This window comes from Pygocentrus nattereri, chromosome 12 (genome assembly GCF_015220715.1).
Source record: "Pygocentrus nattereri isolate fPygNat1 chromosome 12, fPygNat1.pri, whole genome shotgun sequence".
NCBI classification, from domain to species: Eukaryota; Metazoa; Chordata; class Actinopteri; order Characiformes; family Serrasalmidae; genus Pygocentrus; species Pygocentrus nattereri.
In genome coordinates this window covers 38,090,473-38,107,675 of record NC_051222.1, presented here as the reverse complement: position 1 = coordinate 38,107,675, position 17,203 = coordinate 38,090,473, and the positions used below count along the sequence as shown (strand labels likewise).

Sequence of the window (17,203 nt, the reverse complement as noted above, 5' to 3'; positions counted from 1 at the left end):
TTCTTATGTCACCTGTATGCATTTGTCATTGAGTTGGTCAGTTAAGCGACACTGAGTTTTACTGGTTCTGCAGTTACAATTACAGACACACATCGTTCACCTGGGATGCAGCTGCAGGACATTAAAGAGGTGAGAAATCATGTTGCTGTGGGCGGGTGGGGGGGATAACTTCCATGTGAATTGTGTTACACCCAAAATATAATGGCTTACTGGAGGTTTTGGGCTCCAGATTTAAACCTAATAAAGAATATTTAGAGTCACATTAAACACAGCATTACTGGTCCAGGTGAGGAGAGATGATTGTCCTGAAAAAAGGTTTAAGTGATGATGAAGATGTAACAGGACTGTCGATAATCACAGCCCAGCCAGATCTACAGCGACACTTACTGGTAGCACCAGGGAGGTATACCAGCAGGTCTAATAGCTTAGTATTGAAGTGCCCTGACGAGCGGAAGAGTTATAAAAACAATGTCTGATCTACAGACCAACAAGTTTAAAAATCACAAAATATGTAACTTTGGTGTACTGTATATAGGCCTAGACAGTGATTATGTAATGTGCAGTAAATAGTTGTGAAAGTGTACTCACTGTGTTGATATATCTTTAGGTTGATGATGATTATGAAAATGACCAAACTGTGAACCTGAACCACATGAGTCCAGTCTACCCAAACCGGAAATCCAACACCAACCAATCAGATCCAGGTTACCAGGACCTAAAATCCAACACCAACCAATCAGATTCAGTCTACCAGAGTCTTGACCCCAGCACCAACCAATCAGATTCAGTCTACCAGGACCTGAAATCCAACACCAACCAATCTGATTCAGTCTACCAGCATCTTAACCCCAAAACCAAGGAACCCAATTCAGTCTATTCCAGTCTAAAGCCCAACACTGAATGACTATTCCATCCTCTGTCAAGAAATGTGTAGTATTTATGGCTTTACAACTTTACAAAGCAACAACAAATGTAAATTAATTAAATAATAATTAAATTTGAGGGCACCACGTTTTTAACATAAAATTAGAGTGAACTCCAAATTTTAGTTTATTTCTACTTAACATGTATAAAAATCCACATATTAAGTCTATTAAGTGCAGTCATTATATAAGCTTCCATGTCCTTACAGCTAGTATCTGTGATTAAGTCACACTTTATCTTCATTTCATTTCTGCCTCTATTTGTTTCTCTGCTTCAGTCACCAAGTGGCTTCTCTGTCTTTCTGTTCTGACATCATGTCTGGAAAAATATTTGGTAGGAAGCCATTTTTTCCAGACATTTTGATTTCTTAATGTCTTCCTATTTTCTCCAGAGATGTACACATAAGTATACAGACATGAAGTACAAACTAAACATTTTTAAAAGCAGACAAAAAGGACTTTAATTTTGTAAAACTCCACATTGCATTATGAACATTACCAATTAACCAGTTTTTAAAATGTCACACTATATTTGAAAGAATAAAAAAGAAAAATACCAATAACTCAAAGTTAAAACACAGAATAGAAGATTACTTACAGCTTCAACGTACAACAGGTTTTTTTTTTTTTAATAAAAAATATATATAGAAAAGGATGCAGTTCCAGAAAACAGGAAGTATCAAAAGTAAGAAATGAACAAATATTCTCCTCATCCTTCCTGTTAGGTGTTTTATGTATAGTGTGATTATTGTGATGAAGTTGTTTTGTTATTGTTTGTTTTGTGTAACCCCACACTAGCCCTGGGGAATGGTTTGGTCTAACTACATGCGGGCAGAGCTATGGTGTTAAAAGGAAGGGGGGGGGTTCATTCAAGAGGGAAATAGGAAGAAAGAGGTGTCCATGCAGCCTTGCAGCCTCCGGCACAAACTGGCTGAGGGTTTAGCCAGAATTATCTACATAGGACTGCGTAAGGGACTAGAAGTATCCTGCTGTGTCCTGGTCATATTAGTTGCATTGCAACCCATTTATTTTGTATTTCTATTCATTATTTTCTTTAACTTTAAATGTGTTTGTGTGCAAAAGAAAATTATCATGTGTCTGTAAGTCGAACTCTGGAGTTCAGCCTGATCTTTGCGAGGGGAACCCTGTTGCTACCCCATTGTGCTACATGTAAAATAATGCAGTCTTGCAAACTCTACACAAATGGTGGCAGCGACAAAGTCTTGAAGATCAACACAAGCAAGTGACAAGACACAGACGGTGCCAGCGTGAAGTTCAGGACAACCTTGTTATTGAAAGGATGGTTCTAAAGAGACCCCCTGCATCACAAAGCACACAACACGGTGAACAAACAGTTGAAGGTTGAAAAAACAACTCTGTCCACTCTTGGATGGCAAAGCATGAGCTGCCTACATAGGTGGAGATGCGACAGGAGACTACAGCAAAATCAAAAAGGCAATCTTGAAGAAGTACAAAATACATAAGGAGACTTACAAGCAAAGATTCAGAGACTGCATGGCTCAAGATGATGAAACCCTGAGAGAACCCTTCCCCAGGTGAAAAGTCAGAATCAGAATCCTTTATTGATCCCAGAGGGAAATTGCAGTTGTTACAGTTGCAGCCATTTATGTTAAAGAATAAACACTTTAATAATTTAAAACAAAGATGAAGAGAAATTTGCAATATGTACATGAGATTTAAGTACTTATGAATATAGTAAAGTGGCGGTGACTGTGATAGTAAATATGAAACATCTACTATAAAGCAGTTCAAATTATTTAAATTATTTAAATTGGTGTCCCTCTGAGTTTTTGCACACACAATAATTATTATTGCACATATGAACAGTTTCGTATTGAGTTTTGTGAATCACACACTGAGGGAGGAGATATAGAGTTTGATGGACACATGTAAGAATGACTTCCTGTGGTCATTTCGATAGAATGAGTATTGAGCTGAATGAGATCCTGTGTCTCATCACCGTGTCGTAGAGTGGGTGGCAGCTATTGTTCATAATGGCCTGCAGCTTAGACAGCGTCCTCTCCGACACGGCCATCAGCGAGTCCAGCTCCACACCCACAACATCACCGGCCTTGTGGATCAGTCTGTTGAGTCTGTTGGCGTCTGCCACCCTCAGCCTGCTTCCCCAGCATGCAACAGCATAGAGGACAGCACTCGCCACCACAGACTCATAGAAGATCCTGAGCATAGTCCCGCAGATGTTGAAGGACCTCAGGCGCCTCAGAAAATAGAGACGACTTGGCCCTTCCTGTAGAGGGCGTCAGTGTTCTTAGCCCAGTCCAGTTTATTGTCAATATGCACACCCAGATATTTGTAATTATCCAAAGTGTCCACACTGACCGCGCTGATGGACACAGGGGTCACCGGCGCCTGGTCCCTCCTCAGGTCCACCACCAGTTCCTTTGTCTTTGTCACATTGAGCTGCAGGTGGTTCCGCTCGTACCATGCGACAAAGTCCTTCACCGTCGCCCTGTAGTTGAGCAGGTAGATGATGGTGTCTTCAACTCCCAGACGGGGCTGATAGGCAAACTGAAGGGGGTATATAAAAGCCTGGACTATGGGTCAGAGCTGATCCAAGACGAGCCTCTCCATGGTCTTCATGACATGAAACATCAGTGCCACTGGCCTGTAGACCTTGGCGTCACTGGATCGTGGTGTCTTTGGGAGAGGAACAATGCAGGACGTCTTCCACATCACGGGGACCCTCTGGAGACTCAGGCTCATGTTGAAGACATGTTGCAGTACTCCACAAACCTGGGAAGCACAGGCTTTAAGCACCCTGGGTGGAACCCCATCAGGGCCTGCAGCCTTGTTTGTGTGGATTCTCTTCAGTTGTCTTCTAACCTGGTCAGCAGTGAGACTCACTGTAGAGATGATGGGTGGGGGAGGGATGGAGTTGTGAGATGGACAGTCACAGGAGGGGGACAGGTTATCAGGAGGGGGAGGGGGGTTGAGTGGAATGGGCTGCTGAGGACCGGCAGCAGAGGAGTCAGGCTGGGGGGGGGACAGTGTTTCCACTCCAGCTTCCTCCTTTATTTGTTTTTGGCTTCCTTGATAGCAGTCTTCAGTTCCCTCTGGATCGTTCTCACCTCCACTCTGTCTCCAGCTCTGAAGGCCCTCGTCTTCTTGTTGAGGAGAGCCTTAATATCCTTTGTTACCCACGGCTTGTTATTAGGGTAACATTTAACAGTCCTGGTTGGGAAGTGGAGTCCACACAGAAGTTAATGTAGTCCGTGATGCACTCTGTGAGCCCGTCAATGTGCTCTCCGTGTGGCTCACAGAGTGCCGGCCAATCAGTAGCCTCAAAGCAATCCTGCAGTGCCTCGTAAGTCTCCCCAGACCATCTCCTCACTATCCGCTTGGTCACAGGCTGACTCTTCACCAGCGGCACATGACAGGAGCTGAGGTGTACCAAGTTGTGGTCTGACCTACCCAGAGGGGGGAGGGGGGCAGCAGCTGTATGCATCCTTAACATTAGCATACAGCAGGTCCAGTGTTCGCTTCTCTCTGTAGGGAAGTGTGGTAATGGCTTGGCCATAGCGGCATGGTTAAAGTCACCTGATATGGCGATAAAGGCACTCGGGTGTTGCGTTTGGAGACGTGCTGTTGTTGAATAAATGACATCACTCACCAACGTCGGGTTGGCAGAAGGGGTAATGTAGACAGTCACGATGATGGCATGCGAATACTCGCATGGTAAATAATAGGTCCTGAGACCAACACCCAACAGCTCAATGTCCAGGCAACAGGTACGGTCCTTGATAGTAATGTGACCAGGGTTACACCAGCGGTTATTGACTAGCACAGTGAGCCCTCCTCCTTTGCGCTTACCAGTCTGGAAGCCATTGATGGAAACATGGTCATCCGGGATGTCCTGGTGTAGCCATGTCTCTGAAAAGCACATTAGACTACACTCCCAGTGCTCCCTCTGACTCCTGGCTAATGCTGTCAGCTCATCCATCTTATTCGCCAGCGAACGGGAGCTACTGTAACAGGCAGCATGCACGCATGTGCATGCACACTAAGAGGATGACCCCAAATGTAAAAACTAAAGTAGATATCGGTGAGACAATCACCTTGGAATAGTACCTGAGTGTGGTGAGTCCAGAGCAAAGGTGCTGGATTTTGGAGTGTAGCCCATCCTCAGCCAAAGAAATGATGGAAATGGTGGAGGTGTTTACTGTGGTGAGAATGGTGGACGGAGATATCAAGCTGGGAAACAACAACAAATATCATCATCACTGCAAGCCAGGTAGGTCTGAAGATGAACCTAGGGGTGGTCTAAAACTTTAGACCAAATTTAGAAAAGCTACCACACAGGGGAGCTGGTGTACTGCTAAGAAAATAGAAGAAAGGGATCAGAACAGTGGGAAAAGATGCTCTGAGAAATTCTTCAAATGTTTTAATTGCAACCAAATTAGACAAAAAAATGACCCGCAATGCCCAATAATGCAAAATATTTCAGCTCAGCTGTGTTATTTACCCAGGAAGCAGAGCAGCTTTAAACCTGCTGAATACACTAAATAGTGTTATTGCTGTGAAAACAAGCAACAAAACGTTTAAAGCTCTAACAGACACAGGAACAAGTCAGACACTAGTGTCAGTAAAATATGTGCTAAAAACCCATTTAAAACATGAGGCTAAGCTCAGGGTGAAATGTATCCATGGAGAAGAGCAAATCTATAATTGCAGCTGTGAACAATGAAATTAATGGTCAACCACTAAATGTTGACGTTCTAGAAAACACACCTTATGCAATGATTTGAGAGATCTGCCCATTTTGACTAACTTTCTGGTGTCTAAGCACAAAACAGTTGAACTTTCATAATCACTAGAATGCACGCTAAGCTAAATGGGGCTGAAAATAAGTTCTGCAAGAGCTGCCCTTTAATGAGTCCCCTAAAAGGAGAAAGGCTCCTATAACCTCTAAGTATGCCAGAAGGTAGCATAGGAGTGTTCCTTGGTTACATAAGAGAGCTACAGGAACAGGATGAGTCTCTTAAACCTCTGTTTTTAAAATGTAGTCAAGGGAACAGTCTGGGCAAAAATGAGATCCAGTTCAAGTTGAAGGACAACATTTTATACAGAGTAAAAAACAATAAAGAACAACAAGATGGTCCTACATGTATGAGGCAAAGTGCTTAAAATGGGGGTATTCTGAGCCTTGGGCAGGCCACTTGGGACAGGACAAAAAAGTAGGATGGCAAACCATTTTTTCTGGCTGAGGCTGCACCTGGATGTAACAGAGTTTTGCAGGACATGCCCAGAGTGTGAGTGAACAGCCCCTCAGAAGATTTAATTCAAAGAAGATTCAATGTAATTTCCATTCAATGCCATGGATGTAGTGTAGAACCTCTCCCCAGAAGCTGGGAGGCAACCGCTACATATTTGTGGTCTGTGATTATGCAACAAGGTACCCAGAGTGCTTTGCACTCAAGAAGGTTAAAACATGCCAAATTGGTTGAACACTTCAATAAGATCCTCAAAAGTATGATCAGGAAGTTTGTTTGGTGCTGATTGGGATATGTGGTTGCCATAACCTCTCATTGCTGACAGAGAAGTATTCCAAGCATCTTCAGTATTTTTGGAGGTGCGATTGGGAAGAATGGCCTGCCCTTTCTAAACCCAAATGGTGAATTGTTATTGGACTTCTGTGCCAGGCATGGATTGTCCATAATGAACACCAAGTTCAAACACAAGGATGTTCAAAACTGTACATGGTACCAGAGCTCTTTGGGTCAAAGGTCAATGATCGACTTAATTGTTGTTTCATCTGACTTGGGACCATATGTTCTGGACACTAGGGTGAAGAGAGGTGCTGAGCTGTCAACTGATCACCCTGTGGTGGTGAGTTGGATAACATGGCAGGGAAGACTGATGGTCAGACCCAGTAGGCCCAAGCGAATAGAGAGGGTATGCTGGGAATGACGGTCAGAGGCCCCTGTTCAGAGTGATTTCAACTCCCACCTCCGGGAGAGAGAGCTGTTCTCATGTCCCGGGGAGGGCAGGGGACATGGAATCTGAATGGACCCTGTTCAAAACATCCATTGTGGAAGCTGCTGGGTGCTATGGCCAAAAGCTTGTGGGTGCCTGCCAAGGTAGTAACCCAATAACACTCTGGTGGACACCAGTGGTGAGGGAGGCCATCAAGCTGATGAGGGACTGGATGGCCCAAAGGACTCCTGACTCAGCAGATAGGTACTAACAGGCAAAAAGGTGGCAGCCACAATGGTGGAAGAAGCAAAATCCAGGGCATGGGAGGAGTTTGGTGAAGCCATGGAAATAGAATTTCATTCATCCTTGAGGAGGTTCTGGACAACTGTGCAGTGAGTCAGGAGCGGTCGGAGTGGCTGCGTCCAAGCTGTATTCAGCCAGGATGGAAAAAATCTTCAAATGAGGATATTGTCGGTCGGAAGAAGGAGCACTTTGAGGATCTCCTTCATCTGCACCGAGAGCGGTAAGCGAAAAGGAGGTGGGCTCGCTGTGCTAGTTAATAACTGCTGGTGTAACACTGGTCACATTACCATCAAGGAACGTACCTGTTGCCCGGATATTGAGCTGTTGGCTGTCGGACTTAGGCCATATTATTTACCACGCGTTTATTCGCATGCTATCATCGTGACTGTCTACATTCCCTCCTCTGCCAACCCAACGTCAGCAAGTGACGTCATTTACTCAACAACAGCACGTCTCCAAACGCAATACCCGAGTGCCTTTATCGCCATATGAGGTGACTTTAACCATGCCGCTATGGCCAAGCCATTACCACACTTCACACAGTATGTGGACTGTCCCACCAGAGAGGAAAGAATGCTGGACCTGCTGTATGCTAATGTTAAGGATGCATACAGCTGCTGCCCCCCTCCCCCCTCTGGGTAGGTCAGACCACAACTTGGTACACCTCAGCTCCTGTTATGTGCCGCTGGTGAAGAGTCAGCCTGTGACCAAGCGGATAGTGACTTACGAGGCACTGCAGGATTGCTTTGAGGCTACTGATTGGCCGGCACTCTGTGAGCCACACGGAGAGGACATCGACGGGCTCACAGAGTGCATCACGGACTACAATGACTTCTGTGTGGACTCCACTGTCCTGACCAGAACTGTTAAATGTTACCCAAACAACAAGCCATGGGTAACAAAGGACATTAAGGCTCTCCTCAACAAGAAGACGAGGGCCTTCAGAGCCGGAGACAGAGTGGAGGTGAGAACTATCCAGAGGGAACTGAAGACTGCTATCAAGGAAGCCAAGAACAAATATAGGAGGAAGCTGGAGTGGAAACTGCAACAGAGGAGCAGAGGGCAGTGTGGACGGGGCCAACAAGTTAAATCTGCTCTTTAACAGATTTGACACTGCAGGCTCTGTCCCCCCCCTAGCTCTACTCCTCTGCTGCCGGTCCTCAGCAGCCCATTCCACTCACCCCCCCCCCCCTCCTGATAACCTGTCCCCCTCCTGTGACTGTCCATCTCACAACTCCATCCCTCCCCCACCCACCACCTCTACAGTTAGTCTCACTGCTGAGCAGGTGAGAAGACAACTGAACAGACTCCACACAAACAAGGCTGCAGGCCCGGATGGGGTTCCACCCAGGGTGCTTAAAGCCTGTGCCGCCCAACTTTGTGGAGTACTTCAACATGTCTTCAACTTGAGCCTGAGTCTCCAGAGGGTCCCCATGATGTGGAAGACATCCTGCATTGTTCCTGTTCCAAAGACGCCACGACCCAGTGATGCCAAGGACTACAGGCCAGTGGCACTGATGTTTCATGTCATGAAGACCATGGAGAGGCTCATCTTGGATCAGCTCCAATTCATAGTCCAACCTTTTCTAGATCCCCTCCAGTTTGCCTATCAGCCCCACCTGGGAGATGAAGACACCATCATCTACCTGCTCAATCGAGTATATGCTCAACTGGATAAGCCAGCCAGCACTGTGAGGGTCATGTTTTTTTACTTCTCCAGCGCATTTAACACCGTCTGGCCCGCTCTTCTGGGTGATAAGCTCACAGTGATGCAGGCAGATGCCCCCCTTGTGTCCTGGATTGTTGACTACCTGACTGGCAGACCACAGTATGAACGCCTGCAGCACTGTGTGTCGGACAGAGTGGTCAGCAACACTGGAGTTCCAACTGTCCTCTCTCCCTTCCTCTTCACCCTCTACACCACGGACATCAGCTACTGCACAGAGACGTGCCACCTTCAGACGTTTTCTGATGACTCTGCAATAGTTGGATGTATCAGCAAGGGAGTGGAGGAAGAGTACAGGGCGACCTGAGGAGGGACAAGGCACCGGCGACCCCTGTGTCCATCAGCGGGGTCAGTGTGGACACTGTGGATGATTACAAATATCTGGGTGTATATATTGGCAATAAACTGAACTGGGCTAAGAACATTGACACCCTCTACAGGAAGGGCCAAGGTCATCTTTATTTTCTGAGGCGCCTCAGGTCCTTCAACATCTGCTGGACTATGCTCAGGATCTTCTATGAGTCTGTGGTGGCGAGTGCTGTCCTCTATGCTGCTGCATGCTGGGGAAGCAGGCTGAGGGTTGCAGATGCCAACAGACTCAGCAAACTGATCCGCAAGGCCGGTGATGATGTGGGTGTGGAGCTGGACTTGCTGACGGCCGTGTCGGAGAGGAGGACGCTGTGTAAGCTGAAGGCCATTATGAAGAATGGCTCCCACCCACTCTACGACACGGTGATGAGACACAGGAGCTCATTCAGCTCAAGACTCACTCTACCGAAATGACCACAGAGCGTCACAGGAGGTCATTCGTTTCTGTGGCCATCAAACTCTATAACTCCTCCCTCAGTGTGTGATTAAAAAAACTCAATATCAAACTTCATACGTGCAATAATAACAATTGTGTGTGCAATAACTCAGAAGGACACTAACTAATTTATCTAATTTAAATAATTGTAACTGCTTTGTACCTGATGTTTCATATTACTATCACAATCACCGATACCTTACTATATTCATAAGTACTTAAATCTTGTGTACATACTGTAAATTTCTCTATATTGTCTTAAATTATTAGTAACGTGTTTATTTTTACATAAATAGCTGCAGCTGTAACAACTGCAATTTCCCCTGGGATCAATAAAGGAATCTGAATCTGAATCTGAGAGACATGCCTCCCTCATGAGAGTCCAGGCCAGAGACTTCTGGTGTGTCACATTCCATTTCCCAGGTGGAGGTCATTGAGATAGTTGGCTAAATGCCTCTGCAATATTGCATGGACCTTGGGAACAGTACCCTTGGACTGGCAGACCAGGGTGGTGGTCCCTATTTTTTAAAAATGGGAATGGAGTGTGTGTACCAACTATCGGGGTATCACACTGTTCAGCCTCCCTGGGGAAGTCTATGCCAAGGTGCTGAAAAAGAGACTTTGACTGATAGTTGAAGCTTAGACTGAGTTGGATCAGTGCAGATTCCGTCCCAACCGTGGAGCAATGAACCAGCTTTTCATCCTCTCACGGATTGTCGAGAGGGCAAGGGTGTTTGCCAACTCAGTCTACATGTGTTTTGTGGACTTGGAAAGGCTTACTACCATGTTCCCCGAGATATCTTGTGGAAAGTCCTCCAGGAGTATGGGGTGCCGGGCTATTACTCCAGACCATTCAATCTCTGTACTCCTGGAGTGAGAGCGGTGTTCATATACTCTGCATTAAGTCAGATTCTTTCAGTGTTGGCGATGGACTTTGCCAGGGTTGTGCCCTGTCTCCACTCCTATTCACGATATTCATGGATAGAGTGTCAGGGCATAGCCGGTGTTAGGAGGGCATTATGTGTTGAGGCTGGAATGTGGCATCTGTGCTATTTGCAGATGATGCAGATGATTCTTTTGGCTGAATCACATGGATGCCTCCAGCGGTAACTGCAGCAGTTTGCAGCTGAGTGTGACGCGGTTGGTATGCGGATCAGCAATTCCAAGTCTGAGTCCATGCCCACTCCAGGTAAGGGGAAAGGACTTGCCTCAAGTGGAGTTTAAGTATCTTGGGGTCTTGTTCATGAGTGATGGGAAGAGGGAATGTGAGATCGGCATCAGGCCGGGACAGGTGGCAGCAGTAATGCGGTCACTGTACAAGACTGTAGTGGTGAAGAGGGAGCTGAGCCATTAGGCAAAGCTCTCTGTTTACCGGGCAGTCTACATCTTGACCCTCACCTATGGTCATAAGCTGGGGGGTATGACTGAAAGAACGAGATTGTAAATACAAGCTGCAGAAATGAGCTTTCTTCGCAGGGTGGTGGGCTACACTCTATTTGATGAGGTCATTGGGGAGGAGCTCAGAGTAGAGCCACTACTCCTCCACATTGAAGGGAGTCAGCTGAGGTTGTTTGGGCATCTGATCCGGATTCCCCTTGGATGCCTCCTCCTGGCGGTGTACCACGCATAGCCTCCCAGGAAAAGACCACGGGGTTGTCCTAGGACCAGCTGGAGGGATTATATTTATATTATATTTCCCGGGAATGAGCTGGAGGAAGTTGCGGGGGACAGGGTTGTCTGGGATTCTCTGCTCTCTCTTACTGCTACCGCAACCCTGTCTGGACTAAGCGGTTAACAATGATGATGATGATGACACTTGTAAACTTTTATGTTTTCACTAAACATACAGTATTAAATCTTACCAGAATTAAGACTTAAAACATTGTATAAAATCATGAAAACAAAAAATTTTAATTACATGTATAAAAACTCGCATCAGATACATGGGGTTTTGTAATCTTACACGTCCTTGCATATACAGCTAGTATCTGTAATTAAATCTTGCTTGAATTTTAAAGAGACTTTGTCTGGATTTCTGCCTTTATTTGTTTCTATGCTTCAGTCACTAAGTGGCTTTACTTTACTGATGCAGCTTAATATGACGTCTTTGTCTTTCTGTTTTTGATATTATGTCAGTCTATGCGTACAATAAAAACAAATAAAAATATTTCAGAAAATCTTTGTTTATTAAGCCAATTTACAGTATCTACATGTGTGTGCAGAAATGTTTTTGGGTAAAGCTAATTTTGTAAGATATTTTGTTAGTTTGATCACTGAAAATAAACACCTAAAACTTTCTGTGCTTTTAATTACTTTCATGCAGTTTAAAAAAAACTGAAAAAAGCATTGGTAAGATCACAATCTCAAGATAAAATCTCTTGATCTTAAACGGAATTAAATTCAGAACCTTTAGCCAACTGTGTTTGAAAACATTGGAATTAGACCTCTGCGTTTAACCCATCCATGCAGTGAAACACCCACATACACGCACACTAGTGAACAAAAACACTAGGGGGCAGGAAGCACACTTGCCCCAAGCAGTGGGCAGCCCTATCCATCCCAGGTGGGCGTTAGGTGCTTTGCTCAAGGGCACTTCAGTCATGTACTGTCAGCTGAGGGTATCAAACCGGTGACCTTCAGGTCACAAGGCTACCCTAACCTCCAGCCCACGACTGCCCCCAAGTTGTGATCCCTTGATAGGTAAATCATGATCTGGAGATAACAATCCAGAAAATTATAACTACCTCATTGCCTCTGTGGACTTAGAAGTAACTGACTCTTACATTTTCTTATTTCTCAAGAATATGAAAGTGTTGGATAATACAAAATGTAGAAAATGTAGCATCGCTGTTAATTCAAACTGTTCACACTGGTTCATGCTGTGGTAAATTAATGTCACTGAACAATAAGTATAAACAAATATATATATATATATATATATATATATATATATATATATATATATATATATATAGATATATATAGATATATAGATATACATATATATATGAACTATGAGAAGAGTGAACCGCACTAAATGTGATCAATAATTAATTATTGGTAATATTCATGGTTTACATGTACTGTTCAACCAAGGCCTACATCCATGTTATTGTGTCTGCATATGACGACACAGCCATAATCTTGTAATATCCTGTGTGTTCAATTTAATCTGTGGTGAGTGATGCTGCTGGGAGGAGCTAAGAGTTTGAGCAACTCTGACTCTTAACAGAGAAACAGGAAGCAACCAAAGCAGAGACACAACATAAAGAGAGGACGACGCCTTACAGAGAAGGGTAGACTTCAAGTCTGAGGAGAAGAATAGAAAACACTGGCTGGAGTTTAGTGAACATCACAGAGGCTAAGGTTCAGTTCAGGATGGAGATCCTCCTCCTCATCTTCACCCTCTACCTGATCTCAGGTCAGTTATTCTACAGGTTTTCTCTATTTGGAAGATGCAGTGCTGCACTAACTTTGATGGAAAACTGAAGAAGTAGTGAAGTTCGGTTGAAGTTCATGAGATCAGAGAGATGAGTTAACATACTATATTTGATTGGCAGGTCCAGTGAGCTGCTTTAATGTGATTGGCTACAAAGGAGGTATTGTTGGAATCTTCTGCAAACATGAGGATTACGGATGGAATCCTAAATATTTCTGTAAGAAACCAGCAGATCAGTGTGTTTATTTCAAGCAATTACTGAACACCTGGAATCATGAAGGTAGATTTTCTCTTCGTGGCTCCAGTGGAGTTCTTACAGTGATCTACAGAAACCTGAGTTTACAGGACGCTGGATCATATCGGTGTGGAGAGACTGGAGAGTGGAGTCATGATGTGAACCTGGAAGTGAATGAAAGTGAGAAACTCTGACATCTTACAAATTAAATTTGCCTCACAGTTAAAATGTAAATAAAATGTTATATTTAAATAGAGTAGCTGTGTCATGAATTATTATAATTAAGTTTAGTTTTTGTATGTTTGACAGATCCGTGTTGTTTGGGGCCAAAGTCTGTGTCTGGTTATCTGGGAGAGACGGTCACCATCAGCTGTTCATATCCAGAGGAGTTTAAGAGACACATCAAGTACTTATTTAAACAGGATGGTCGAGATTTTAAACATGTACTGCATACCAGAGAGACTCAGAGGGGCAGATTCTCCATCTCTGATGACAGAAGCTCTGCAGTTGTCAGTGTGAGAATCAGTGATGTGAGAGAAGATGATGGAGGAGTTTATTACTGTGCAGTGTGGACTGGAGGAGACTCGGTCATGTATTGCTCCCTCTACACAGAGACTCAGCTACGGGTCACTGGTGAGATACAGTAAAATGTTCTATTGTTTTCTGCATTTATTCACTGTTTATTCAGGATTAGAGTAAGTAGTATGAGTGATGTGTTCTGCTGTAGCTGATTTCTACTCAGTAAAGGAGAATAAATATTTATTCTATTAAAAACATTATATTGCAACACGGCTGCTTGTTCAGAACTGCTTTATGAGAATGAAGGGGATTTTCTTTAGAGCTCAGAGGAAGGAGGAAGCTACAGAGTCAGTTTATCATCATAACCACAGCTCGTCTGCCCACATATGTTGAACGTCATCACTACCAAAAAGAGAAGGAGAGAGAGGGAGAGAGAGTGAGAGAGGGAGAGTGAGACAGAGAGGGAGAGAGAGAGAGAGACAGAGAGAGAGAGAGAGGCACATTTTCCAGTGCAGTCATTAAAATGAATTGTGGCCTTTTAACATATTATTAATAGTCAGTTAAGGACAGTGATATTCACCCAGAGCAGGAGTGTAACACCTTTATTAGATCAAATCTATCCATATTTACACACATCATAAAGGATTAATGTATTATGCTTTGTATGTTTTTACAGCATCGATGGCACCAACATCAGTCCCACCTGATGAAGATCAGTTCAGTAGGAGCTCAGATTCACCAAGTACCTACATTCATGCTAAATCAAATGCAGATCCACATTACTGTAGTGAAGAAGGTTAAGAAGGTTCTTTGGAGCTAGTTTTAAGGACAGCGGGTCCAGATTTCTCCTTAACGCTCTCAGACGTCTCATAGATTTGTTCAATTCCACCAACAACAAACCTGATTTAACTTGATGAAGGACTGACAGAACCAAACCAAGAACTGAGTAATGGAACCAAGTACACATGATACTGGGCTGCTGTGAGGAGACGTCTGGAAATAGTTAAACACTTTTAAAGGCATTACTGCTATTTGTAGTTATACATATACAATTTTAGTGTTTGTCAGAGCAAATAAAGCCAGACTGCCCAGATAAAAGGGCTTTTAAATGTGATTTCATTCAGACGTCTAGAACAGAACTGTATATACACTAAAACATGAAGCTGTTTGTGTTCATGTGTGAAAATGTTTCTCTGATATTTTCTGTGTCTGTCTCTCCAGGTTCCTCTGTCATCATCCTCTCTGTGTGTGTCTGTGTGGTTCTGCTACTGATTGGAGGTTCAGCACTGATCTTCTATAAAATGAGACACAAGAGGCACCAAGGTACCCCCCCATACACACACCCCACACACACATACACACACATACAATCAGAGCCACAGTTGTTCTTATGTCACCTGTATGCATTTGTCATTGAGTAGGTCAGTTAAGTGACACTGAGTTTTACTGGTTCTGTTACAGACAGAAATTATTCACCTGGGACGCAGCTGGAGGACATTAAAGAGGTGAGAAATTGTCATTGCGTGTGTGTGTGTGTGTGCATGTATACGTACTTCCATGTAAAAAAAAAAAAAAAAAAAAAATATATATATATATATATATATATATATATAGTAATAATAATTTGTAAATAAATTAAATAAACAAAAATATTAAATTGGTAGATTTAAATAAATGTTAAAATAAGAAGAAGATAAAATAAACACAAACACAAAGTGACAATTTATACAAATCAAAGTGAAAGGCTCTTCCACACTAACTTACTGCATGTATTTGTTTAATTCCTGCTAATTGACTAACTATTGATTTTTTTTGAGGCCATTAAGCTTAATTTTTTTTTTCTATTTAAGGATTGGTCTATTTTGCACAACAGTGTGTGTGGTAGTTTTATGAATTATATATATATATATATATATATTAATTATATGCTGTTTTTCATATTTCTTGTCCAGGTTCCCCCTGTGGACAGTAACTCTGAGGAGATTGAACACACCAGTCATGTTTCTGCTTTTGGAATTTATGCAAATACTTCATCAGCCACAAACAGTTCAGATCCACAGATCCACTCCAATGTACAACCACTGAAAGACCAAGACCCCACTTACACCACGGTGAGTTTCCAGAAGAATCCAGCTTCACCCTCTGATACCGCAGTCGTCTTCAGTCAGGAGGAATCTGCTACTGAGTACGCCACAATCATTTTCACATGAATTAGTTTGAGAAGTAATAATATTGACAAAAAAGTTCTACATTATTTAATTTTTCCCCATCTTAACTTCTGCTACTGTCCGATATAAAAAAATATTAACTTTTGATATTTTTTAATGTATTTTTGTTTTTAATAAATACCCTTTTGATGTATATCTCACCTTTGTCCATTCTGTTTATTAATTACACTATGTAACACAAGTTTTGTTCCCAGCTTTTTAATGTTATATTCCAATTGCTTATGTCTAAAACAAATTAAAAATTGCTTACATTCATCATAAACTTCGCTTTTGTGACCACGGCAACAAAAATTATGAATTTTTAGTATAGAAACAGACGATTTTGCATCTTCTCATTTATACAGTCAGACTAAGAACACTATAGGCATTGCAAATTTACACAGATTACCAAAAACTGTTCAGAAGTGTGTGGTTTTCCGAGATTTACGACTATACTGCAAATCAGATTCACAAATCAATCCCCAAATATAGTCGCCCATCATGTTCTTGTTATATTGTCCTTGGTAACGGCATTCAAAGTTCATAATGTCTTGGTGGAAGCGCTCACTTTGCTCCTCTGAATAAGCTCCCATGTTCTCTTTGAACTTATCAAGATGAGCATCAAGGATATGGATTTTGAGTGACATCCTGCAGCCCATTGCAGCATAGTTCTTTATCAGAGTCTGGACCAGTTGTACATAGTTTTCATCTTTATGATTGCCTAGGAAGCCGCAAACCACTGCAACAAAACTGTTCCAAGCCACTCTCTCCTTCCTATTCAGCTTCTTGGGAAATTCACTGCACTCTATGATCTTCTTGATTTGTGGTCCGACGAAGACACCAGCTTTGATGTTTGCTTCAGACAGCTTAGGGAAAAGATCTTGGAGGTAATTGAAAGCTCTCGACTCCTTATCTAGAGCCCTGACAAATTGTTTTATGAGCCCCAACTTGATGTGTAGTGGTGGCATCACCACCTTGCGTGGGTCCACCAGTGGCTCCCCCTTTACATTGTTCTTCCCCACAGTGAACTCTGTCCGCTGAGGCCAGTCCCGCCTGTGGTAGTGTGCTTTAGTATCCCGGCTGTCCCAAAG

The 17,203-nt window shown here is 43.2% G+C and overlaps 1 protein-coding gene across 1 annotated transcript; it reads left to right on the top strand.

The window, feature by feature from the left end:
* The first annotated feature begins 12,988 nt into the window (after positions 1 to 12,988).
* On the top strand, positions 12,989 to 16,192 carry LOC108443531 (CMRF35-like molecule 8). The gene is made up of 7 exons (XM_017724283.2): positions 12,989 to 13,133; positions 13,273 to 13,566; positions 13,696 to 14,019; positions 14,582 to 14,647; positions 15,127 to 15,228; positions 15,367 to 15,410; positions 15,858 to 16,192. The coding sequence occupies exons 1-7, from the start codon at positions 13,091 to 13,093 to the stop codon at positions 16,113 to 16,115; spliced, it is 1,131 nt and encodes a 376-aa protein (XP_017579772.2). The 5' UTR covers positions 12,989 to 13,090; the 3' UTR covers positions 16,116 to 16,192.
* Positions 16,193 to 17,203: the final 1,011 nt, after the last annotated feature.

What these genes read in the sequence shown, in the direction of transcription:
- LOC108443531 (XM_017724283.2), top strand. Translation starts at nt 13,091, where the DNA reads ATGGAGATCCTCCTCCTCATCTTCACCCTCTACCTGATCTCAG. An exon ending in GAACCTGGAAGTGAATGAAA is followed by an intron (nt 13,567 to 13,695) that starts GTGAGAAACTCT and finishes TATGTTTGACAG; the next exon opens with ATCCGTGTTGTTTGGGGCCA. An exon ending in AGCTGGAGGACATTAAAGAG is followed by an intron (nt 15,411 to 15,857) that starts GTGAGAAATTGT and finishes TTTCTTGTCCAG; the next exon opens with GTTCCCCCTGTGGACAGTAA.